The sequence below is a fragment of the Xenopus laevis genome, chromosome 1L (genome assembly GCF_017654675.1).
Source record: "Xenopus laevis strain J_2021 chromosome 1L, Xenopus_laevis_v10.1, whole genome shotgun sequence".
Lineage (NCBI taxonomy): Eukaryota > Metazoa > Chordata > Amphibia > Anura > Pipidae > Xenopus > Xenopus laevis.
The window spans coordinates 123,332,015-123,359,095 of record NC_054371.1 but is presented as its reverse complement, the minus strand read 5'-3'; the positions used below and the strand labels follow the sequence as shown (position 1 = coordinate 123,359,095).

Sequence of the window (27,081 nt, the reverse complement as noted above, 5' to 3'; positions counted from 1 at the left end):
ACAATAATTTCGAAGGATTGGTCAGATTTCGCTAAAATCGGTCGTTCAGCAAGATAAATCTATGGGAACCTTAAAGCTACTCTGTGTTTGGTTCTTGCAAGAAAGACAATGAGATTATCAGTATGCAACCTACATACCTTTGCAGGGGCGTAACTACAGAGGAAGCAGACCCTGCGCTGCAGGGGGGACCAGGAGGTACAGGGGCCCTAATTAATGAGTACTTTTAATATATATTGGTAAAACAGGACAACCTCTGGAGAGTTTGGGGCAGGTCTGGACTGAGATTCAAAATAGGCCCTGGCATTTCAGCTACACAGAGGCCCAAATAGCACCTCACCAGCCCACTAAATAGTGCTGGTCTATGGCAACTTACAGCAGCCCCTCTGGCATTTGCCAGAACCCACAGATTGACAGTCCGGGCCTGGTTTGGGGGTCCCTCAAATTATTTTCCTGTGTGGCACAGTAACATCTATTTATGCCACTGTACCTTTGCTTTCACTTTGTTGTGACTGTTTTATAAACAGGACTCCAGGAAGTTTATCTGTTTACTGGGAATCTAATTATCTACCTAACAAGAACCAGCCATGGAGTAGCTTCAATCTCCCTGTTTAACCTATCTTGTAAAGAAATAACAAAAGGCATAGCTTTTTCCTAATTAAAACCTTATGCAAAAAAGTATTTTAGCAGAAGCCCTATTCATTGCACTCATGCTGGAGTGGTATACTGCTCGTTAAATTGGATACGCACAGTCCAAAATGGTTAGCCATTCATTCAAAATGGTTTAACATGCATCCCCATCTAATGACATTGGGTCAGTCCAGACTGAAATTTTCATAAAAGATGCCACTAATCAGAAAAGGAAAGAGGTAATTCACAGGGGCCAAATCTAATTTTTGTCATTAAATTTATGGTGCCAAATCTTTCATGAAGGATTCAGCCAAATCCCATGCTGAATCTGATCCCCTAATTTGCATATACTACTTAGGGCAGGAAAGTGTTACAAAGAACAGTGCATGCAGAGCTGAAAAAAAATTCAATTTCCTTGTTTGTGTGACAAAAAGTCATGTGATTATAAGGATTCGGGGTAGCCAGGCACTTAGATTCAGCCAAATCTTAATCCTTCTAAAAAAAACACAGAATCCTGGCCGAATCTCAAACTGAATCCTGGATTTAATGCATTCCTAAAAGAAAACACAGAAAATTTACCCTGGATGAATATGTTTATTTTTAGCCCCTTAGTGGGTCAGCACTTGCCTGCTCCCCCACTCACTTCAACTGAATATTGAGATGCATTATTCTGTAATTGTAAACGCACTGCAAGTTCTTTCCCAATTTCATCTTGTGATCCTAACTGACCTTGAGACTCGGCCCTGTATGTATATGTTGTATGAGAATTTATTCAGTCACCATGTGATCTTACATAGGCTATCTTGTCTTCAGAATAGAATCATTAACTTCAGCTGTAAAGATATGCTGTATTGCATATTTACCAAAACACAAATGCCAAGGCTCAGAAATGATGTGTCCAAAGGACTTATTTACAAAAACTCAGTGCATAAGAACATTAATTATACATTTTATTATGTTAAATGAAAGAGCATGTGCTGGGGGGTAGTTATAACTGTTATTTATTATTAACATGTATTTATAAAGCACCAACATATTCTGCAGCACTGTACAACAGAAGGGTTTACATATCAAACACAGAGATTACATACAAAAATACAATTGACATAAAACATAAAGAGAGGCCTTCTCAATAGCGCTTACAATCGAAAAGGTTTCTCACATTAATCACTGTTCAAGTTTTCCAGAAATTTTCCAGATATATCTCTTTCATATTACATGTTGCCTGGAGTCAGTAGTCAATTGAGATCGCACAATCTCCCATAATAGAAAAGCAGTAAATCTAGCAAAACTGTAAAGGCCAGAGCTATTGAACGTGCCATTGTTTCACTCATGCTACACAATAATAACTTGAAAAATAATATTGGCAAGGGAACTGTGGGAAGTGTCTTTTTATGGGCTGGCACCCAAAGATGACTGCTGTATTTGCAGCCAGCCCTGAGCTAAAATGACATCAAAGAAACCAAGGTTCAGAGAAATAATGCCACCAAATGCTTTTGTCTTAAAAGTGGCAGCCAACCCAGATATAATAGGCTCTTTGCATCTGTGGTCACTTGTAAATACCATTTTTATACTTCAAACATTCCTTGTCTCAGATGTGAGAAGAAGCCTTTATAAAGCACAAAGTGAAATGAAGTGGGTTTATGGAATTGATTTACCTCCCTCCATTCCTTTACCATATAATTAGGTTGAGTATACCAAGAGCTTTTGGCCATGCCATAGTGTAGGATTATTTAGGTGTCATGGCTGCATACCCTCCTCGTGTGTGCATAGTCTCTGGAATGCACAATAAATGCATAGAATTCTATTGTTCAGAGACTCTACATAACATTTACATTTATGAGAGTTATCACATACTCACATAGATCATGAAATAGCAGGTCCCTCCTTACTACAGAGAGGCATGATCTTTCTGCAGGTGAACCCTATGTCTTCTTAGCAAGCGGGGCCCCAATATCATCACCCTTCTCTTCTCCCGGGGAAGGGATTATACTGCAGTGGCAACTTAACTACAATATTGCCATGCTGTACAAAAGAAAAAAAATCTTTCTAAAATGGAAAATATATTTGTATGTACTAAATAAGTTCTGTTACATTCCATAAATAGAGACACATTATGTGTACAGAGCACTCTTTCTCTCCATAGTGACGTAGTGGGAACTGCCATATTGTATGCTTGAGCCAATGCATAGATAGCAAATAAGAGCAGCCCTGCTGCCAAAAAGGCTTTTAATGTTGCCCTTAGCCAAGGCAAAAAGGCAGTAAAGTCACTCCAGCTCATAGGTACGAATAAAAGCAGATGGCTTCATTTTTTACTGTCCTTTTCTCTTTAGGATAAAACTACTGAGAGAAAGCTACACCAACATAGACAGAGTAAGCATACCCTGTCCTCGAAAAGATGAAGAATATTGCATTCTCTTCCCAGTTAGATAAGATGGTCTGCGTCTGAAGCAAATTGGTAAAGTGCAAACGTGCCATTTTTCATATAAGTTCCCCAATGCTCAAATCAGTCAGGGCGTGTGGACTGAAATCACATAATTTTAACATAAAGGAAATCTATTTATGAACAAGAAATATAGGAAGTATTAAAGACAGCAAATTAGAAGTCAGGACAGGTCAGTGTTATAGAAGGTTAGAGAAACATATCCAGAAATCTTCAAAAAAAAAAAAAAAGAGTTATGAGAGTTATGTGCCAGACGAGCCACATGTTGCTCCATGCTTAGGTTTGGATACGACTGTGCCATGTGTTTAAGCTCTTTTTCTTCATCACAGCTTCTACATACTTCGCCTAAGCTGCACATTGCTGTTAAAGGTGTATTCCATAAAGAATATCACGGTGTTGAGAAGACCTGCTGTTTACGAAAGAATAAAAACATAATTCTTAACTCACTGCGTCTGTTTCAATACTAAATTCTAATATACATTGATATTTGGTGTGGTTAAAGCTCATCTGCAGCGGTTCAACATTACCTTACCTGGAAATTGCACAAGCCGGAAGTGATGCCACTATAGCTCTTAAAGGAAAACTATACCCCCCAAACTATGTAGGTCTCTATAAAAAGATATTGCATAAAACAGTTCATATGTAAAATCCTGCTTCATGTAAATAAACCATTTTCATAATAATATACTTTTCTAGTAGTATGCCATTGGGTAATCATAAATAGAAAATTGCCATTTTAAAAAATAAGGGCCGCCCCCTGGGATCGTAGGATTCACTGTACTCACAAACATACCAACAAACCATACATGTCACATGAGCCAATTAACAGACAGAGTTGTGTCTTTTGCTTCCACACTTCTTCCTGTTACAGTTTGAGTTGTATTTCTGGTCAGGTGATCTCTGAGGCAGCACACAGACCATCAAGAAATGGTGGCTCAAGGCAAGAGATGTAAAAGGGCAATATTTACTTAAATATATTTTCCAGTTTGGTAAGATTCTTTAATATGCCACTTAATATTATATGAACTATCTGTTGCTTAAGTGTTCATTTTGGGGGTATAGTTTTCCTTTAAGTGGCATCACATTATGAGGCGGGTAAACAAGATAAACTATTTTTTGACCCTGCACATCACCTGGGTACCAGCAGACCCAGTGGTATAACTTGTCATAGCTGGGCCCCACACCAATAAAAATCTAAGGAGGGGCCCAGCACACATGAAAACCCCCTCCTCCCCTTGTAACCTGAGTTCCCCTGCCAGTGTCTGCTTCCTCGAAATTGTACCACTGTAAGCTCTCCTCCAGCCAGGATTCCCACAATACCTTGACAATTCTGTGAAAAGGAGAATAATAGAAGTAGGCAAGGTTTTGAGGGATCTGAAGGATTGGTTGGAGGAGATGATTACTTATTGTATATCTCAGTTTGGATCAAGTACAAGGTACTATTTTATTATTACAGAGAAAAGGGATATAATTTTAAACAATTTGGATAAAATGGAGTCTACGGAAGACAGCTTTTGCATAATTCGTATTTTTCTGGATAACGGGTTTCCGGATAATGGATCCCTTACCTGTACTGATAAAGATCAATTATATCTTAGATGGTATCATATACAAGGTACTGTTTTATTATTACAAAGGAAAAGGAAATCATTTTTAAAAATATGATTTAAATGGAGTCTATGGGAGATGGAACTGTAATTCAGGACTTTCTGGATAATGGGTTTCCAGATAACAGATCCCATGTCTGTATGGCAAATTTAGAAGGCAATAGCAAAGGACAGACTGAAACAACTTTTAATTGCAATTCCATTTTATTGGTAAGTTGCTCAAAATGACATTTTCTTTCATGAAGTGATGATTGAACACTGAGTAAGCTCTGTAAATATACAAATATCCAGTGTCGTAACTACTGGTGGTGTGCTGGGGTGCGACTGCTTCAGGGGCCACCATTGGGCCCAATAGGAAGACTCAGAAGATGCTGCGGTGTGTGAAACCATTTCTTGAATGAAGAGAGATACATGGATAGTGGGCGGGAGGGGTGGTGTCCTGTTGCTAATTTTGCACCTGGTCTCATAGGTCTTTAGTTGCATTTTTGCAAATATTTTTTTGTAAAGGCTACTGGGTATCCTCCCTCAATACACCTTAAACACATTACATTATTAACATTACTGTTTAACCTTTTATACTGAATTAGTCCTCCTTTATGTTTTCTTTCATATAGTTCAAAACTACCAGGTTTTTATCTTAATTTTAACATTCCAGCAACTGGGAAGTACTACTGCTCTTCACAGAGGTTTAGCGCTGTCTGACTGCTTTGCTGATCTGTCTGACTACTGTTACTTTGTTTCAGAAGCAATCTGTCCTCAGCCTGTATCGTCCAAACCCCACAATTCCCTGCACATGTGATTTCAATAAGGAATGGAACATCTCAGTGCAATGCATTGTGGGTTATGTAGTACCTGCATGCTGTCTGTAAGCTGTGGAGAAGTTGTTACAATTTGTAACATCAGTGTTTTAGTCCCTCCTTCCCTGTCTGGATTTCAAATGATGCAGAAAGAGAAGAACTATTAAACAGCTGGATTTCAGCATAGAAAATGACATTTATTCATACTTTTTGAAGAAACAGGTAACTGTGATAGGTATATTAAGGGTTTCTGTGTTATGTGGGCCTCTTTACCAAATGTTGGTTTAGAAGCCGTGGTTCCCCTTTAAGAAGAAATTGTATTATCAGCATATCAATGAAGAAATATTATTACTGAGCTCATCCACAGGGTTTTTCATCTAATATCCAATTTGTAACCACATATGAAGTAATAAGGTATGCAAACAGCCAACACACGTGCTCTCCCTCTTACCGCCAGCAACCAAGTTCAGAGAACTCTATGGAGTTCCTTAATCCTGACATTACTGAACTCAAAAAAACAAATTATATGTGCAGCCCATCACATGTAATGTAACAAACTCACTGCATATCAGCCGTCCATGCAGTGCAGGACAATGTCCATAAAAAACATATATACTTAAAAATCTGCATTGGGTGGAGCGTAGACCCACACTTAAGCCACTGCCAAGTATAGCGAATTTAAAATTTACCACCTCATAGCATGTGCTCAGTAAGTTTTGAGAGCCCCCTCCCTTCCATTCTGCAATTACTGCCTATCTACGTTGGGAACAGGTAGGAGCTGGTCTTACCACTGTCCACCTAGGCCGCCTAACGCATTTCGCTGTATAGTCTGCTTCATCGGGGGCATAAGCACTCAATAGATTCAGCCATCTGAACTGGGTTGCTGGCGGTAAGAGGAAGAGCACACGTGTTGGCTGGATGCATACCTTATTGCTTCATATATGGTTACAAGTTTGAAATTGTATTAAATCACATTTTGGATTATGCAATATAATAAAATGCAAACACTTATTTAATTTGAAATGGGTGCTGGTCCTTCTATATTAATTGTTTAATAACTTTGACCCTGCTCCTCGACTCTAAGGTAGAAAGAATAAAGACACCCACGAAACATATATGTACAGTCATATAAAAATAGAAATACAACCCATGGCAATTTTTGACTTTTTCAACATACAGATTTTTAAAATTGTATATATCAATGGGTGAAAGTTAGAACTCACCATTTGATAAATATTGTTCTAAAAATCCCAAAGGAATGAACAGAACGTGGGTGAGTTTTTATTTATTAAGCTCTAAACTCCCATTTTGATAAATCTGACCCTTGATCTTCATTTCAACAATATTGACAGATAACGGTGCTATAATATGAGAACTATCATACGCCATTTACATTTTGCAGTCCATTGTATAATTTAAAGGGAATATCAACCCAAAAAAAAATGTTTTTTTGTCCCTTTCTGTTCTCTGCCCTGGTGGCTCAGACTGTAGATACAATTTAAGAAAAGGCAGCTGATTAACAGACTTGTCTTTGCTGAAGACTTTTGCAACATTGTTTAATAAGTAACAGCCAGGAGAGCAAATACTGCTTTCAATAGCAATTGTTTTTACAAATAACTTTAAATTCACTGCCAATTTTTAATAAATGAATATTGGAATTTTGCTTAGAATTGTTTTTTTTATACAAATTTTTATTTTGGGGTTGACTTGCCCTTTAAATGAGCATTAATGCCAATTTAGCATGTAGAAAACGCAAGTGCACCCCTACACTTTTCAATCACTAAAATTAGGTTGCCCAGATCAAGTATAACTGAAATAATATTCTACAGTATGCTTTGTGCACAGATGCAAGTCCCAGGTGTTCCTATGTGTAATTGAAATCAATAAGTGAGAAAATAGATACTGTTTCTATGGGCTTACCAGGGCAATAGTTTAAAATTATTTTTTTTTAAGTCAACTAATACATGTTACATCTTAAGAAAAGCTCTAGTATGCCCAGAGTATCTGTGTCTAATTTCTCTGTTATTGAGAGCAAATGATTAAAACATCATTAGAAAGGATCTGTCAGGAGTGCCCTTTGGTGATCCTTTCCTCTCTTAAGGCCTAGGTTGTGCTTACTGGGGTTGAAGTCAGGACCAAGGAGAAAGCTGAGTTCAGGCAAGCCGATTATTTTAATACGCAGTATCCATAGGGTTAAAGGGGTTGTTCACCTTTGAAAAAACTTCTAGCATGATGTAGAGAGTGATGTTCTGAGACACTTGGCTTATACTTTTATTTTTGAAAGTAAAGGTTAAGATTACAAAAAGAAAAGATGTCTCAGACATCATTTACAAATGGAGAAGATTTCAAACAGCTTGGACAGGCCATGGCATCCCAGCAAGTTCAGCCTAAAAGCAGACATAATACAGGAAAAAGTCTCTAAAAACCCCAGAATTTCATCCCAAACCTAAAGACAGCTCTCACCACTATTGATGTCAAAGTGCAAAAGTCTACCATTAAACCTCGCGAGAAACATGTTGCTCACCAACCTTTTGGATGTTGTTCTCAGTGGCCTCAAAGCAGGTGCTTATTTTAGAATTTCTGGCTTGGAGGCAAGTTTTGGTTGCTAAAAAACCATGCTCCTGGTTATCAGCCATTGTTGATAGTCTGGTAACTGTTCGTGTTCCACAGTCCTGTTCCTGACCCCCTCACACTTACATCTAGTGATGGTGCCAGGGTAGTGTGCAGGGTCAGACTGGAGCATTGGGGCCCACTGGGGCTGCAACACCAAGGATCCTCCTAGTAGTCCCCAGGGGCCTCCTCCTGACTTGGCCGATCGGGGGAGTGGGTCTGGGCTGGTTTTTTTTCCCCAGTGTCCTGCCGACTCAGTCCGACCCTGGTAGTGTCGCCCTCAGGTGTGGGTGACACGGGGCTTGCAGGTCTTAAGCTACACACACAGCTGCATTTCATTTAAAACGGTGCTTAGTGATGCCTTCAGTTACAACCAGTGCATAGGGATGTTGAATGTGTTGAATGAGTCATTGAAACTTATTTATTGTAAAAATGTATGTAGCTTCTACTTCTAGTGTTAGTATATGAGGATAAAAAAAATCACCACATTGTTGCAGCACATTCCTTTTCAATGTAATTTAAGGGAATTAACACAAGTTTCATGTAACTTCCAACTATGACCTTAATAAAAGGAGATGTTTGAGATATACGCCTTTCTCTTGTGCGTCTGGAGGGGCTTCAAATTGATTTCAATGGGACGATCAGTTAGTGGGAATTTTGATCACTGCTACAAATAGCAGCGAATTAAAGTAAACTGTAAAATTGTCCTAAATGAAATGTAGAAATAGATTTTATCCTACTTTCGTCTATTTTATTCTCCTCTGCAATATAATTACAGCACTTTCAGGCTGCCATACATACTGTATTTATGCACATTCATTTGCTGAATCTCTAAACCCATTTTTAATATCAGTACACTAGATCAACCATTCGTATTACTTTTTGTCCACTTTATAATCTAAGCTATTTGTAATGACATATGCCTAAGTAAATATCTTTAAAAAAAAGTTTTCTGTTACATCAGTTATGAAAATAGTACAAATGCAATTACATTTTATTTGCCATGCCAGGATTGTGTATCTTTAATATCATTCAATATATTATAGGAGCAGCTTTTCTTTTACAGACTGAGAAATAAAGAATCATGGATGTCTAGGGTGGATGCATCTTTTCTTCTAGAAGTGGCACTCACATTGGAAGCTAATGTAGTTGTAAGACTATTGTACTATTAGAATGCCAACAATAAGCCCAGTGTATTTTGGTTGCTGACAGATGAAGATAAGAATAAAGTTCAAAGCTCTATAAAGCATGGCACATTGCATTGTTGCTTATTTGTTTGCTTGTCCTATATAACCACACTGCCTTTTGAATATACTGTACTTGACCACTGTTGATTTATTATAACCAAATTAGCGGGTGTGCATTTGATGTGAGTGGTTCCCAGGAGTTAGTGCTTGGTTCAGGGATTTTCCTTCTCCTCCTGGGAGCTGTGGTGGTACATGCTCTGGATTATCCAGTCCCTGTACTGTGGGAACCAGTCTCGGAAAAAGCAAAGTGGTCCAACATACCAAGGATAGTACATCTCCCGCTGTCGGCCTGCCCCAGCCGATACAACAGCAAGAGCAGCATCACTTGCAGGATAGGCAGGCAGGGTGATTTTATCCCTGCAAAATGAAGGAGAGTAGCAAATGAATTTTCTAATGTGTAACATATGAAATGAGAATTAAATATAAAATAAAATGGCACTTCCTGATTCTTTTATCACTTCATTGCTAAATATACATAATCTACCTATTATAGTTAAGATAACTGTGGGTTTTGACCCGGGCAGCCCTGTTTTTTGATGGGCTGTCCGGATCAAAACTGCCTGCCCGGTTTTCCAAATTAGGAATCCGGGCAGGATTTCCTATGATTGATGATTCAGTCTCCCAAAATCACTTTAAGTTGCCTCAAAAGGAAACTTCAAGCGATTTTCAAAGACTGATGGGACACATGGGTTTTACCACAAGCGGTTCACATTATTGCCTATGCGAAAGCTTTTACAGGAGATTAGTCGCCCGCAAAAGCAGAGATTTATCTCTGGCGATTAAGCTCCTAGTATGCCAATGCACTAAAACATGCAAAACAAAAAAGCAGAAAATAAATAATGTTTTTATTTCTGGTGTAATATCTAATGACAATAAGAAGTCATAGTCAAATGGCTCAGGTTCAAGGCAAGCAAAAAAGTTCTCAAGAGGTTCAGAATCTAGTAGAATTAAGTCTAAAGCAACTGGACTTTTTTGGAGTTTTTCGTGAAACATTTCACCGCTCATTTGAGCAGCTTCTTCAGTTGAACAAGCCTGTGATAAACATAGGCCAATAATTCATCCCCATGCTCCTAAATGCTTCTTTATGTGCCTACACCCAAAGCCACTGCCATAGGTGCAACTACACAGAGCAGATTTGGCTCCAATATGCTTACTGTTTCTGTGCCCAAATATGCTCCGTGTGCCTGCACCCAGGCGTTTGCATTGGCTCTGGGTGCATGCATATCTAACTTTTAGGAACGTAAGGGCTGATCCAACAAACTCCAACACAAGTGGCACTGGACTTAGATAACCAAGCACAGACCAAATGGCTGAAGGTCCTTAAATAGTTAAATGACTCAAAAATTACGTGAACTGGGTTGTTCACTTTCAACTTATTTTTTTTATTTTTTGTCACTATTGAATGATTTTTTTTTTGTCAGCAGCTTAGCAGTTTAGAATTTGAGCAGCTATCTGGTTGCTAGGGTCCAATTTAACATAGCAAAGAGGTAGTGATTTTATGAATAGGAGAGGGTCAGGGGTGTAACTACAGAATAAGCAGACCCTGTGGTTGCAGGGGGGCCCAGGCTGTATAGGGGCCCCATGAGCCCCTAATTCATTTACAATTTCAATAAATATTGGTAAAACAGGGGGGGCCTGAAAAATAATTTGCTGTGCCCAGTAATATCTAGTTATGTTACTGGAAAGGGTTGAATAGAGAGATAATAAATTAAAAGTAACAATAAAACTGTCCTTTATCCATCTGATTTGTTTGGTCGATAATTGATTGATAATTGGTACCTATATTTTGTAAAAGTGACTAACCCTTTAAAATTGCATTAGTTTGCCTCTCTCATACGGGCAGCTTTACTTGAGGGCGAAAATTCGACAGTGACCACTTCACAGCCATCGCTACACTGCGCCAGACGAAAATTCACTCCGACGAAAATTCACTAGCATTGCTTCGTAATGTGAGCAATTGAAAGAGAAGATGCGCTAACCTCCATTTCTGCCTAGCGCAAATTCGCTAGAGGTCTTGCACTCAGGTTAACTTGCATACGGCGGGAAATTTAAAGTTGAATGGACGTATATGTTGCATCAAATACATTACATCACACAAGTCCAGGGAACCTTAATAAAGCAAATAGAGTTGTTATAATGCCCTACACATGAGCCCACTGTATATTTAATGTTCCATATGTTAGAAAATGTATGGGGGAACCCGGTTACCCAATGTAAAGAATTTTGCAGGCTATCATTCTGAAAAAAGGAAAAGACGCCAGCGTTTTTTGGACTTAGAAGCTTTTTCAACTAAAAATATGATGTGAGTAACAGAAGATTGAGGAAGATCTATGCACTCCAGTGCACTTCGCTTTGTCTGAGCTGGCGAAGGCAAGTCTGGCAAAAAATGTTCAGTAAAATTGTCGACTGGTGTTAGAGTGCGAATGACCGCTAGCGTCTATCTCTTTCACTAGCGAAGTGACGCCTGCGCCCATTAGTAAATTGGCGATATCCCTGCAGGCAGTAACGCTATGGAATCGACACTAGCGTTAGCCACTTCGCCCTCGAGTAAATCTGCCCCAGAGTGTCAAGTAGCAGTTTACAAAGCCTGGTCCCTACAATTGATACAACAGCAGCGTCAGTCCCTGATGAGCATGATCCCTGAATGTATTAAATTGTAACCACTACTCTGTAACAGAATTCAGTAAAACAAATCAAAAGCAATGGAAAGTAATGAACTAATCTGTAACAATTTGGAAACCAGGCTTCTGGGCTGCCACGAAGAGAGGTGACCTACAAACAAATTCATTTTTAAAACTATTGTTAGAATCGGGTCCCACCATATTCCAGTTGGGCATAAGAAGCAGTGCATACATGAAACATACAGATAAACATACATAAAAATATAGGCACTTCATTAGCTCCAACTCACTTGATCTTCTCCATAGCTGACTGTGTGTCAATGAGACCGAGAATACAGAGGGTGATGGACACAGGATTGTTCTGCATGATCAATTCATGTCTCAGAGAACTGAAAAAACCCTCCAAGGCAAACTTAGAAGCTGCATAAGATGTGGTATATGGGATGGGATTTTTTGCTGAGAAGGACAGAGAGGTATTTTATTAATAACTAGACATTAAGCCCGTTAAATTAACGGGCGCTAGAACATATGTAGAAAATTCGCCAGAGACGGTCCGTGGGGCACATGCGCAGTAGCGCAATCCCACGGACACAGGGACTGGACGCAGAGACACTACAACTTTATTATAAAGGATGCTTGCAATAACTTTTATTAAAAAAAACACAACCATCAGTGACCAATAAAGCTGAAGGGGAACAAAGCTAAGAAGAAAATGGTTGGGCGCCTCTAATATATAAGCTTAGCTGCAATGTGCTTGTATGCAGATACTACTCCAATATGTACTGATTATTCTAGACTGCCTGGTGTGATCTGTGGTCTGCATACAGGTACAAACAGTGGCATAACTACTGTGGGTACAAGGGGGTGCACTTGGGGCACGCTGGAGGAACTATAGATCCAATTCTCTGGCAGAATATAATGGAAGGGGGGGGGGGCCTGGGTGCATATCCTGCATACAGGCCTGAGCAACACTGCTTACACCACTGGGCACTGAATGTAAATTACTTGTCCTCTTGACTAGTTTCTAATAGCAGCCCTATCTTGGACAGCCTGCAATGTGCCATCCTGAAGTGGCTGTCTCATTGCTGACCCACCACCTCCCCAAGTTTACCTTTCCAGTGTCAGAAGTGGTTTAAGGGGGCACAATGGTTGTGCCATTGAAATTACATATGCAAACCAATCCTAAAGCAACAGATACTGTACATAGTAACATAGTAACTTAGGTTGAAAAAAGACACATGTCCATCAAGTTCAGCCTTTTAACTTTTTTTAACCTGCCTAACTGGCAGCTGATTCAGAGGAAGGCAAAAACCCCATCTGAAGCCTCTCCAATTTGCCTCAGAGGGGGAAGATTCAGTTGCTGTTCCAGTACTAGTAGTATAAATCAGATATTTGCTATCAAACAGGAGATAAATAGAGGCTACCTGCTGGTTGGTTCTAAAGGTGGCCATAGATGCACCGATAATATTTTATGGTGCAATTCAGTGCATGTATGGTGGGAGACGAGCTGACCAATATCGTCAGAAGACTTGGATATTGGTCGACCCCTTGATTGGGCCAGAAAATTTTGAATCATCAGATGTGTACAATGTCAAAAGCACCATGCAATAAAGTCGAGATCACCCCATTTGATGCACAAATCCAGGTACTGGCGTCTAATTCTTCTGGCGTGTCGCTAGACCAGTACCAGACTGTAATTTTTACATCTATGGCCACCTTAAGGCATACAAGAATTGGAGTCCGCTTTGGACCTATTATTTAATTATTCTAGGGTTGGTAACATCCAGATTCGATGGCTGAATAGCTACTTTTCCTACCTGTGAGTGAAGAAAGTACAATAATTGAGCCTTTTGATTGCGCCAGGTAAGGAAGTGCAGATGTGGCTAAATGAATATAACTGAGAAAATTAACCTGGAAAACACAATTAAGGATCAGTGACTGGGGTTAGTAAACATGAAAAAATTAGAGTGTGATCATTGCTAATCTGCTTTTGCACCGAGGCATGATCAAGCACATGCTATTATCAGTTTCCCCCCCCCCACCCCCAGAGTGCTCAACTACATTGGATTAGAGGCCTCCATGTCTCATTATGACATTTTCCAGTGGATATATCATTGACCCTGTGAAGAAATCTGTGTCACTTCTGGTGTTGTGAAGTATAGGAAAGGGCAATGCAGCTGCATCATTTTGGACAGGTGGGAAGACAAATTACAGAGGTATACACATCCTGTGTAATTGTGGTTATTATTGCACCTGTCCCCTGTAGGTGATGAAGATACCAGACAGCATATATAGATGGACAAAAGGAGACATTTAACTTACCTCCATTAACCATCGGGTGTGATTCACATCTCCATCCCACATCTTGAATGGTGTCCAGCCAATGTGGTTTAATACCAAGTAATCAAGGCCTCCTGTAAAGACAGAAAGCTTTCTAGTATTTTCTGATTTTTGCAAGTAAAATGTTGGCATTTGGGCCCAAATTAACGTGAAGAGTCTGAGGGGAATGCAACTTTCCAGATGTTTTTCCTTTTTCTATTCTATGTACCAGTGTTCTACATATATGTTGGACATAGATACAATGTTTATTGGTTATCTTGCACAGAAATGATTGAATCTGCATTTATTTAATTAATGTATTGACACCCCATGTGAATGTGACTTTCCTTGTCCTTAAAAGTGGACCTGTCACTCAGATGTAAACAGTAAAAGAAAAGAAAGAAAGAAAGAAAGTACATGGAATGGGAGGGGGAAGGGAGGAAAACAACATATTGCGATATATGGACAAACAATCCCTGTTTTGTTTAAAGGGTAAGGCATTTTTTTAGTAGCTGTATGCACAAAATGTCTCAATGTCTTACATTTTATATTGATAATGGGTTAAGCGCAGAGAACCTCTTATTCATGATGTTACTCACAGAAGCGATTACACAAAGTGGACACAAAGGTTTTCCAGACATTTAAACACATGGTTAGACATGGTGTTGAACTACTGCTGTACATGCCTTTATATGCCAACCAGAAGAAAGCTACTGTCTACTCAGAAGAAATCATGCTGTGTACAGGGGGGGGGGCAGCACGATGAAGGTATGCTAATGGCTGGGTGCAGGAATATTGCATAAAATTTCCTCCCAACAAACTACAACCTTTTTTCAAAATAATGTCGTGTGGAGGGTTCATGATACCTATGCTAAAAGATTCCTTTGCCTACCTTCTCCCCTTCCTTGCCTGTTTTTCTCCTTTTTCTTCAATACTATTTTTTAAGGGGTTGTTCACCATCCAAAACTTTTTTGTAAAGTAAATGTATATTTTCTCACTGACAGTTTCATTACCGGTATATTTAATGGCATTAAAGTAGGAGGGAGCTGCTTACTGGTTGATATGCAAAGTGATAAGATTGTGGCAACTACAACATGGCTCCTGTATACATTTTATTTAACAGCAGCCACAAACAAATGGTAGGTTTCAACTAACTGATAATAATGAGCAAAGTTTCACTGGAATCTGCCAATGACATAGTTATTGTTATTGAAGTTTTGTGGCAGCTTCACGTATTAATATATGCAAGTAAATGAGCAGGATAACTTTAGCACACACTGTATATTCTACTTATATGTATGAGAACAAAATTTTAACTTTTATTCCTCTTATGAATAGGGAATAAAGAGACAATGTGTAGGAATCTAAGTCCTAATTACCTTCTTCTAAAAATCTACTTTGGATCAAATTAGGAACATAATGGACTAGAGAACAAACGGCTTTTTCTACTATGTAGAATCTACAAACAGAGCCAGTAATGTTATATAAAAGCTAGGGTTGGTTTTGCAACAACAATATTATTATACTTTCATCTCTTAATTTTTCAGGACTAATTTTAAAATCAGTTAGGGAGATTTGGGGTGAAAACGTACCTATGGTGAAATAGCTGATATGCCAATGTTTTCTCACATCTGTAACCTTATTGTGTGCTAAATAGGAGCTCAGGTCAAAGGCTGGGCCTCCATGTGAAGCGAAAGATTCAAAAGTCTGACAACCACTGCTATAGGCTGATTAAATGCATAAAAAACTTTTTTTCACAAACTGAAACTGAAATGGAAGTACATTTTTTTTTTAAATAGTGGTAGATGGCTGAGAGCACAGCAAAAGGATTAATCCAATTGATTGGGACAGAATAGTCCTATCCTTGTAAAAACCAGAAGCCTAGAAATAAACTGTGTGGATATTTTGTCATTATTTGCTGAGGACTTCTGTTAACCACTTCTACACATCCTCTTTTACTCACCCAGTGCAGAGAGAGCTTCTGCTACAACTGGCTCCCGTGCATTATGAGAGGCCATATCTGCAACAACCAGGGAAACATTCTTAGCCCCAAGTTCCAGGCACCTTCTTTTCACCTGAAAAAATCATGAATTGATCGGTGATGTGTGACAGAGCTAGCATACACAAAGTGTTACAGCTTGTACCTAAAAATCCAAAAACCAACTATCCCTCCCTGTCTCCATTCTGAGCAAATAGCTGGCTACATCTCTTTAATCTAACAGGAGTCAAAATAGAAATCATGATGCAATGCTGTTGCTTACTTGGTGACCACAAAAGTTCTCAATGGCAATGTGTTAAATAGGACTTCCACCCAAAATTATTTTTGGCTTAAGGGAAGAAAATGTTATTCTAAGCAACTTTGCAATATAAATGAATGTAATATTTTATGTAAAACAGTAGAAATGTTTGATATCTGAACCTCTAATGCAACAGAGAATAACACAGATATTGTAAAAAAGTTAAATAGTATTATTATAAAAGGGGATAATTATGTGATAATACTATCTCTTTCAAGGAGATCGAAAGGTTAAAAATAATAAAGCTTTATCAGAAACTAGTAAACCCTCAAAGTAATTCTGCTCAGAATCCTCTGTCAAAAGATACACCACATTTCTTAACACATGGGCTTCTGTATCAGACTTCCTGTTTTCAGCTTAAACCTCCAGGGCCAGGCTCGGATTTGTGGCAAGGCCACATAGGCCCGGGCCTAGGGCGGCGCAATTTCAGGGGCGGCCCAGCCGCATCTGTAACTAGCACTGGAGACTCACGTCAGTCTCCAGTGCTGTTCCCAAGTGTTAAGATGTGCGCTTACGCGCGCACACACTGAGGGGGAAGAGGACGGCACCTGGAAGGGGAGGGGCATCGCTAGACAGGGAGAAGCAGAAGTGGAGGCGACAGTGCTGGACAGGGGGAAGCGAAGGGGACTGCACAGTGCTGTTCCCGAGTGTTAAGCTATGCGCACGCACAGAAAGCGGAAGGCCCTGGAAGGCAAGGGGACATTGCTGGACAGGGGGAAACCGGAAGTGGAGGTAACAGTGCTAGACAGGGGAAGCAAAGGGGACAGCACCGGCAGGGGAGCGGGGGCGATGAGTAGAGCCTAGGGGCGGCAAGTTTGTAACTCCGGGCCTGTCCAGGGCTAGGGCTTGAGTATGCTCAGTTTGCTCCTCTCCCCCTCCCTTCCCCCCTCCCTGCTGTAATCTGAGCTCAAAGCTATGAGCGAGCAGGGAGAAACTAAGGCAGGAAGTGATGCCACGCCATAAAAATGTAATTTCAGCTTGCACTGTTGTGGCTAAGATATGGCAATAAAATGTCTTGGTAGCTTTCCTTCTCCTTTAACTGATTTCTTTAAGTTTGGCAAACAGTAAAGCATTTTCACTGCTGACAAGATTGCACTGGGCACCCTGAGTGACATATTTGCCTAATATGTCTGAGATACACGATGGAAGTTTCAAAGAAAGATATGAAAATGTGGAGAGGTAGTATTTTATGCATAGACCTGGTTGATGTACTGCTCTACTGCTCTATTATAGGTAGATTAGCGCCACAGCCGTGTCATGGATGTACATGTAGCAAATAGGTAGCTTGGCAACAATATTTTATACCTATTACAATCAGGGCTGATCCTATCAAATGTGGGGCCCAATTGGGACCATGTTGGCGGGGCCCCTAGACAAAGTGTTGCTGGCTACTGACACACCAAGTATTTAGGAAAATAAGTGCATACAGGCACAAAATAGAAAGGAAAGGGGCAGACAAGGTAAGAGAGTGAGAGGGATGAAATAGGGGCACATAATAGGGGCACACAGTGTCAGGGAGCCGGGAGATCCCTCCAGGGAGGTAGTCAGGATCGAGGAGGAAGCCCTCTTGAGGGAGCAAGGTCGCGGTGTCCAAAGGGTTAATCCAAAGAGTAGTCAGAATCCAGGCAAGAGTTCAGGGGCAGTCAGATAACAGCAAAGTCCAAAGTCCAGGCAGGGGTCAAGATAAGTAATCAGGAACAAGATAGCAATATCAGCTCACAGGAAACCCAGGATACACTTAGGGAATGTTTCCTATACTTGGGCGCCATTCTGGCGTCTAGATAGCGTTTTTATTTTGAATTTGGCGCCATTGTGATGTCATTGGCGTCCTTGCGCTGACGTCGGCGCGCTGACGTCATCGCGCCGGCGCCGCTACCCACGTGGCGGCCATGGGCGCCGCCATTTTGGGAGCGACGCCGGCAGGGGAGGACGCGCCGCCCGGAGCTCCAGGACTTGCTCCGGGCAGCGATCGTGACAGTACCCCCCCCTCACGGGGGGCCTCTGGACCACCAGGACTTGGCTTCTGGGGAAATTTAGAGTGGAAATCCCTCACAAGACGAGGAGCATGCACATCAGTGTCCTTCCTAGGAGCATTCTTCAGGGCCAAAGCCCTTCCACTTGATGAGGTACTGAAGAGAGCCCCTGGAGATTCTGGAGTCAAGGATCTTTTCCACCTCATATTCTTGTTGACCATCCACAGAAATAGTAGGAGGGGGAGACTGGTTCACAGAAAAGCGGTTGGAGGTAGCGGGTTTCACCAAAGAGACATGAAACACGTTGGGAATTCGCATCTCAGGGGGAAGCTGAAGTCTGACAGCCACAGGATTGATCACCTCCGAGATGGAGAATGGACCCACAAACTTCGGACCCAACTTAGGAGATGGCACCTTCAACCGAATGTTCCTGGAAGACAACCAGACTTTATCACCAACCTTGTAGGGAGGAGAGGGTCTACGTCTATGATCTGCAAACGTCTTGTGAACCAGAGCGCTCTTCTCTAAGTTCGACTTGGTTGCAGCCCAAAGAGCAGACATGTGGGCTGCATGGTCATCAGCAGCCGGGACGTCAGACAACACAAAGTCTTGGGGGAAGGCTTGAGGATGCTGACCATACACTGACATGAACGGAGACCTTCCAGTGGAAGTGTGGCATGCATTGTTATGAGCAAATTCCGCCCATGGGAGGAGATCAGACCAGTCATCTTGACAAAGGGAGACATGATTCCTCAAGAACTGTTCCAAAGCTTGGTTTACTCGTTCAGCTGCTCCATTAGTCTGGGGATGATAAGCGGAGGAGAACTGGAGAGTAATACCCAGATCTTTGCACAGGGAACGCCAAAACTTAGCAGTAAACTGAGAACCTCTGTCAGAGACCACTTCCACAGGAAAACCATGCAGACGGAAAATATACTGGATGAAGAGCTGAGACAACTCCACAGCAGAGGGAAGCTTCCGCAGGGGAATGAAATGGGCCATCTTGCTAAAGCGGTCAATCACCACCAAAATCACAGTGTTACCACTAGAGGGGGGAAGTTCAACAATAAAGTCCATTGCTAAATGAGTCCATGGACGAGATGGGATAGGCAATGGTTGTAATAACCCACTGGGGCGAGAATGGCTAGGTTTGGATGTGGCACAAACGGTACAGGCAGCAACAAAGTCTTTGACATCTTTACGAATAGTCGGCCACCAGACTAAACGTCTAAGGAGTTCAAGAGTCTTTTCAGGACCAGGGTGTCCTGCTTGCTTGGAGCAGTGGGTTTGTTGAAGAATAGGAAGACGTAACTCGGAGGGAACAAAAGCCATCCCAATGGGGGTATCCGGAGGAGCAGAAGACTGTCCAGCCAAGATTCGTTCGGCAAATTGGGGAAATAGAGATTCAATAATCTTGGTGGGGGGAATAATAGGTTCAAGTCTTTCTGGTAGACGATCGCCCGGAGTGAAACTTCTGGAAAGCGCATCGGCCTTCCGATTCTTGGAGCCAGGACGATAGGTCAGAACAAAGTTAAAGCGGGAGAAGACCAGGGCCGACCTGGCTTGACGAGGATTCAGTCTCTTGAGAGAATGTATGAACTCCAAGTTCTTATGATCAGTATAAATCGTGACCGGAATTGAAGAACCCTCTAGGAGGTGATGCCACTCTTCAAGAGCAAGCTTGACTGCCAGAAGTTCTCGATTCCCTACATCGTAATTCTGTTCTGCAGGAGAAAACTTTCTGGAGAAAAAGGCACAGGGGTGCAACTTCCCATCGGCAGAATGTCTCTGGGATAGAATAGCCGCAGCACCTACTTCAGATGCATCCACCTCAATGCAAAAGGGTAACTTAGGATCCGGATGACGGAGGACTGGGGCAGAAGAAAATGCGTCCTTTAGGGCCTGAAAAGCTTCTACAGCAACTGGAGGCCAAGACCTGGGATTACCCCCTTTTCGGATGAGAGTAAGGATAGGTGCAATACGGATGAATTGCTGGTAGTAGTTGGCAAATCCGATGAACCTTTGAATAGCCTTGGTGCTCAAGGGAAGGGGCCACTCTTGGATTGCTGACACCTTAACGGGATCCATCTCGAAACCTTCTGGAGAGATGATATAACCCAAGAAAGGAATCTTAGACACCTCAAAGACACATTTCTCCAACTTGGCGAAGAGAGAGTTCTTCCTCAAACGAGAGAGTACTTCTTTCACCTGGGAGCGATGAGATACAAGGTCTTTCGAGAAGATCAGGATGTCATCCAGGTACACGACCACAGACTTTCCCAAGAGATCCCGGAAGATGTCATTCACAAGCTCTGGAAAGACAGCGGGAGCATTACAGAGGCCAAAGGGCATCACGAGATATTCATAGTGCCCATCCCGAGTGTTGAATGCCGTCTTCCATTCGTCCCCTTCACGGATGCGGATGAGGTTGTACGCCCCACGGAGATCTAATTTAGTGAAAATTTTAGCCCCTTTCAATCGGTCAAAGAGTTCAGCAATCAGAGGCAAGTGGTACCGGTTTTTAACAGTGATCTTATTAAGGCCCCGGTAGTCAATGCAAGGACGAAGGCCCCCATCCTTCTTTTCCACGAAGAAGAAACCTGCCCCGGCAGGGGAAGTAGAAGGGTGGATAAACCCCCGCAGGAGATTCTCCTGAATATAATCTTTCATAGCGGAAGTCTCAGCTGGAGAAAGAGGATAGGTGCGGCCTCTAGGGGGCATGGTTCCAGGCAGAAGATCGATAGGACAATCGTAGGGTCGATGTGGAGGGAGGAATTCTGCAGACTTCTTACAGAAAACATCGGAGAATTCCTTGTAGAAGGAGGGTAGAGTCTTCAGATCAGACTTAGAGATATTTACCCTCTGGAGGGGTTCAGCAGGAAGACAGTGCTGCTGGCAAAATGGGCTCCAACGCGAAATTTGCCCTGCGGACCAATCAATGGTGGGATTATGCAGGCGCAGCCAAGGAAGACCCAAAACAACTGAAACGGAGGGGCAGGAAATAATTAGGAACGATAGTCTTTCTTTATGCAAAGTCCCAACCTGCACAGGCAATTCCCCAGTCGTCATGGAAATAAACTCAGCCTCCAGGGGTCTGTCGTCAATGGCAGTGACACGAAGAGGAGTAGACAAAGGAAATAAGGGAACTTCCATATATTTGGCAAATAGAGCGTCCATGAAGTTCCCAGCAGCTCCAGAATCAATGAACGCTGAGCCGACAATGGTCTTAGTGGCCAGACGAATCTGTAAAGAAAAGAGAAACCTGTGAGTGTTCTCTTGAGACTTCGGAGTATTGCCCCCTACATGAGTTACCCTAGATATACCTCGGGGAACAGAACTCGTAGGCTTCACCGGACAAGAGTTCGCAAAATGAGATTGTCCACCAAACGAGACATCACATACCCCACCTTGGAACGTTCATTGGGGAAGTGCGAGGTTTGGAACTCGAACTGGATCTGGCACTGAGTAGCGAAACCTCTGCAGGCTTGTGGGTCTCCACTGAAGCGAGGAGGAGGCGGAATGCGAGGCTCACTCGACGAAGAACCTGCGGTAGACGAGACGGCCGCCATGGGAGGATTTACCGCAGCTTGGGAAGCAGGGGGCGTTGGAGGCATACGAGAGAGTAGGGTATCGAGTGCCTGCCCTATGCGGTACTGCTGGGCTTCATAATCCTCCATGCGGGATGCCAGTCCGTGGAGCACTCGTCCGACATCAGGTGTAGCTTCCTCAGTAGGATCCATGGCCCAAGTATAATGTCAGGGAGCCGGGAGATCCCTCCAGGGATGTAGTCAGGATCGAGGAGGAAGCCCTCTTGAGGGAGCAAGGTCGCGGTGTCCAAAGGGTTAATCCAAAGAGTAGTCAGAATCCAGGCAAGAGTTCAGGGGCAGGCAGATAACAGCAAAGTCCAAAGTCCAGGCAGGGGTCAAGATAAGTAATCAGGAACAAGATAGCAATATCAGCTCACAGGAAACCCAGGATACACTTAGGGAATGTTTCCTATACTTGGGCGCCATTCTGGCGTCTAGATAGCGTTTTTATTTTGAATTTGGCGCCATTGTGATGTCATTGGCGTCCTTGCGCCGACGTTGGCGCGCTGACGTCATCGCGCCGGCGCAGCTACCCACGTGGCGGCCATGGGCGCCGCCATTTTGGGAGCGACGCCGGCGGGGGAGGACGCGCCGCCCGGAGCTCCAGGACCTGCTCCGGGCGGCGATCGTGACACACAGGGTAAGAAAGAGAGGGAGGAAATAGGAGAGTGGACTGGGCCAATTAGTTTGGGGCAGGCTGGGCCGATTCAGCTTGGGAGCAGGCTTGGTTGGATTGGGGGCAGGCAGGGCATATCAAGGTTGGAGGAAAGCTGGGCCTATGAGAGTTGGGGGCAGGCTAGACCTATGGAGTTGGGGTATAGGCTGGCTTATCAGAGTTGGGGGTCGGCTGGACCTATGTATTTGGGGATGGGCTGGAAATATTATCTGTGCTGCCCTGTGGTGCGGGGCCCTATTGGTCCAATAGGCCTAAGGCCGGCCTGCTGACGTTCTTCACCCCCATCACCTTCCTTTTATTTGCACAAATTTTCATTATCAAGACAAGAGCAATGGGGATTGGCACACGGAAAATTTAAAAAACTAATTTATCTCCTGCGCATCCCCAGTGTTTCTGAACCAATGTGGGTGTGGTTGGGCTTCATACCGCCCCCTAAAATCCTGCCGCCCTAGGCCTGGGTGACCTCTCTGCAAATCCGGGGCTGCAACTTTCTCTAATGTAATATGCTACTCACCTCTTGCAGAGCATGCTCTCTCCTTGCAGTCAGCACCAGTTCTGCTCCTGCCCTGGCATAGTGATATGCTATCTCCTCCCCTATGCCTGTACTTGCCCCAGTGACCAGGACCCTGGCATTGGCAAGAGTTGCTGTGGCAAAACAAAATATAAGTCTTTTAATATATAACTCTGCTCTTGTATATGCAAGTTAGGGGCAGGAAGGGAAATTACATGCCTTTTTTGTCACAAAACAAGGAAGTAAAAAGTGTTTTCCACTTTTTCCTTTCCCACCCTGATTTGCACATGAAAATTAGGATTCATATTCGGCAGAATCTTTCACAAAGGATTCTGGAATTTGGCTGAATCCCAAAAAGTGGATTCAGAGCTTCCCTAAACACAATACAGTTAATGAAAGGAATAACATTTTTCTCTTGTGCAGCTTAAGAAGCTTTTAATCAGGTGTCTGAAACTAATTGGCCTGTCCAAAATGTTACGTAATGAATAGGGATATTTCAATTAATTTACATCCTGTACATGTAAACAAATAATTCTCTGCAGGCAACAGACAAAGCTTTTTGGGGTACCCTAGAATGAGAGCTGCAGCTAAGCATAAAATAGCCAGCCAGGGTACAGGGTGGGTGTATTTTAGCACAGCAGTATGGAACCCACACTTGAAGTGTCATATTATTATTTTTATTCTTTTCATTGACAGCATACATCGGTCTCTGTCTCACTAAGTTTGGTCTCTGCCCCAGCAGCAAGCCCCACAGAGGTGCTGCTACTGCTTATGTTTTCTTCATGTGGCTGCAATTGGAGCCGGGTGAGAGTTCAAGGGCCAACAGCTGCAGTGTACAAGGTTCTAGGAGAGGAGCAGGTCTGGGTTCGATGGATATATATAGTCAATCACATGAACTGGTATAGTTACCCTTTGAAGTAATTCCTTTAGGTATCTTTAATCCCAGCTTCCATCCACAGCAAAAATCCAATATTCAAATGTGTAGGACAAGAATACCATTAGGCGCAAAAAGATGCTGCACAGGTGCCTTTATTCACCATCACACAACATGTTTCGTTTCTCAGACTGACCCTGGTCCCAGTAGATGATTACAATCGAATGGCCCTCAATCTCATTCACAAACAATATGGTTAGTTTTATCATAATCCATATGACTTGTCTGTATGGTTGAAGGAACCCAGCACTAAGAGGAAACACGTGCAATCATGGGATCTGGGGATAGTTCCCCAGCAAAAAAAGCTGCAATGCTAACCACTTTACCCATACTCACCCCTGCATCACAACCATGTTACTGCCAGGACAACATATATTTCATAAAATCCCAGCCAAACAGCATTACTCATCCTAACTTACCCTATTAGTTAATACTTTTACGAGGTATACTTCAGCAAATATATTTGTACGGAATGCATTTTAGGACATCCTGCTGCTAAATACCTGTCTTGCATGCGATGTCCTATACCTTCGGAATGGTGCATCGGTTTCTTTTACTGTCACTCATCGTCCAAATCTGCAGTTACACCTCCGTCGTCTACCCTCCCTTCTCAGCCGTCAGTAATACGAACTCCACCCTCACCCTTCTGCCCTCAGACTTCTGACCTCAGTCTTCTGCCCTCAGCCCTCCATCCTCCTCCCTCAGTCCTCTGCCTTCCGCCCTCAGTCCTCTTCCTTCAGTCCTCTTCCTTCCGCCCTCGCTCACCACTTTAGAAACTTATGGATAAGATTGTCTGCTGAAAAGAGAGATCTGAGGGGGGATGGCTGAGCAGTGAGGGAGGAGGGAAGAGGGTGGAAGGAAGAGGACTAAAAGGAAGAGGACTGAAGGCGGAGGATTGAGGGCTGAGGGCGGAAGGCTGAGGGCAGAAGGATGAGGACGGAGTTCGTATTACTGACGGCTGAGAAGGGAGGGTAGAAGATGGAGGTGTGATTGTAGATTAGGACGATGGGTGACGGCAAAAGCAACCGATGCGCCATTCTGAAGGCATAGGACATTGCATGCAGGACAGGTATTTCGCTGAAGGATGTCCTAAAATGCGTTCCGTATATTTGTGTTCCAGGCTATTAAAACAATTTATTTCCAGTGAATTTATTTCTTAGTGATAAAGTACATATGGGCATAAAGTATAGGGGCCCATTTATTAAACCTCATTTTTTTTTCTGGTTGAGATTTTTAGGGGGGTTTTTAGTTTTTGGAATGCCAATTGTTTGATACGAATTGAAGCTCAATTTTGTCAAGAAAAATTATTGATAAATGAGTTCAATTTGTAGAATTAAGTGTCTTCAGAAAAAAATGAGATTAATTCAAGGTTTAGTAAATCAGCACCATAATGTCTAAGGGACATTATCTGGAGTCTGTGTCTTACCTGGATCAAAGCTGTCCCTTAGGAGATATGCTGAACTTGCTACAAGTGCAAGAAAACACCATCTCTTTACGTGAATGCCCATATTCCGGACAGGTTGCACAGCTTCTGACAGCAAACTGAAACTTCACAGGATTACACAAAGCACATTAGCTTACCATAAAATGCATTCCAGAGCATTAGGAAACCTGTCACTTTTTTACTTATAGTAGAACTGTAAATAAAGAGTTAATAGTAATCACATAGCTTCTCTTTTTTAAATAAATGTAACTAATACAGAGGTTTAAAAGTGTGCACGAGACTCCACAAGCCCCGACTTTCTGAAAGTCGGTGTGCAAAGCCTCATGGGAAAAATATGCTGACTCAAAATCTCGTGAGATTTCACCTCAGTGTCAATGCTTGAAGCGAGGAAGCAGTATCTGCGCGCCTCTTAAAGCCTCTGGCCAGCCTGCCACCAAACCTGCACGGAGTGAGGGGTAAAAAGATCTTATTTACTTTTCGTTGCGACCTTTGGTGCTAAGACTGGGAGATAGAGGAGGAGAGAGATTTACAGCACGCTGGGCTTCTGCTTCAGTCACACATCAAGCAGCTGCATGTTCCTCCTCCCTCCCTCCCTCCTCCCTCGATCAGTCAGGGAAAGGCAAAGGCGATTGGCCAGCAGACGGGTTGGGAGGTGTCAGAGGAGTTCCCGTGCTGTTACACGAAGCTCCTAGGAGAGGTAGGGGGGAGGTAGGGGTGTCTGTGTCTCTCTGTGTTTGTCTGTGTGTGTGTATCTGTGTCTCTTTGTGTTTGTGTCTGTGTGTCTCTCTGTGTGTCTGTGTTTGTGTGTCTCTGTGTTTGTGTCTGTGTGTGTATGTGTCTCTGTGTTTGAGTGTCTGTGTGTGTTTCTCTGTGTCTTTGTGTGTTTGTGTCTCTGTCTGTGTGTGTGTTTGTCTCTGTGTCTCTCTGTGTTTGTGTGTCTGTGTGTGTTTGAGCATGGGATTGGGCTGATTTAATGTTTTTTTTACAGTTCTGTAAAGTGTTCTAATTTATTTCTGCCAAATTTTATTTAAAAACAATTCTGTCATTTTTTTTAATTAAAACTTTGCTCTCTTTGGTATGGTAAGGAATAAAGTTAAATGCATCATTTCATGCTAATTATATGTTTACCAGCTAATGGTGATTACTATTGGTGTTGCCACCTGATAAAAAAGGAGAAAAGAGTCTGGGAGAGGAAAGAGTCTGGGATCTTATGCAATATAAGTCCCTCATTTACTTTTTGAATGCTATAAATAGGAGTAATGTGATAATAATAATAATAGCAAATATGAGTAAGCACAAAGGAATTTCTGCCACCCTATAAATTGTTGACAATGGTTTTATAGTATTATTGAGATATTGAAATATATATATATATATATATATATATA

At 42.3% G+C, this 27,081-nt stretch overlaps 1 protein-coding gene across 4 annotated transcripts; it reads right to left on the bottom strand.

Annotated features, from left to right (window-relative positions):
* Positions 1-7,731: 7,731 nt before the first annotated feature.
* On the bottom strand, positions 7,732-26,293 carry hsd11b1l.L (hydroxysteroid (11-beta) dehydrogenase 1-like L homeolog # S to L). 4 transcript variants are annotated; one of them, XM_041563236.1, is made up of 8 exons: positions 26,168-26,293; positions 25,676-25,797; positions 23,319-23,449; positions 16,235-16,346; positions 14,275-14,366; positions 13,770-13,863; positions 12,243-12,408; positions 7,732-9,688 (listed from the first exon to the last, which is right to left on the bottom strand). In XM_041563236.1, the coding sequence occupies exons 2-8, from the start codon at positions 25,755-25,757 to the stop codon at positions 9,484-9,486; spliced, it is 882 nt and encodes a 293-aa protein (XP_041419170.1). In that variant the 5' UTR covers positions 25,758-25,797; positions 26,168-26,293; the 3' UTR covers positions 7,732-9,483. The 4 variants fall into 4 exon arrangements, with proteins under 4 accessions (XP_041419170.1, XP_041419184.1, XP_041419174.1 ...); XM_041563250.1 differs by having other exon boundaries at positions 25,676-25,791; positions 26,168-26,276; XM_041563240.1 differs by having other exon boundaries at positions 25,676-25,791; positions 26,058-26,241.
* Between the last annotated feature and the right edge of the window lie 788 nt (positions 26,294-27,081).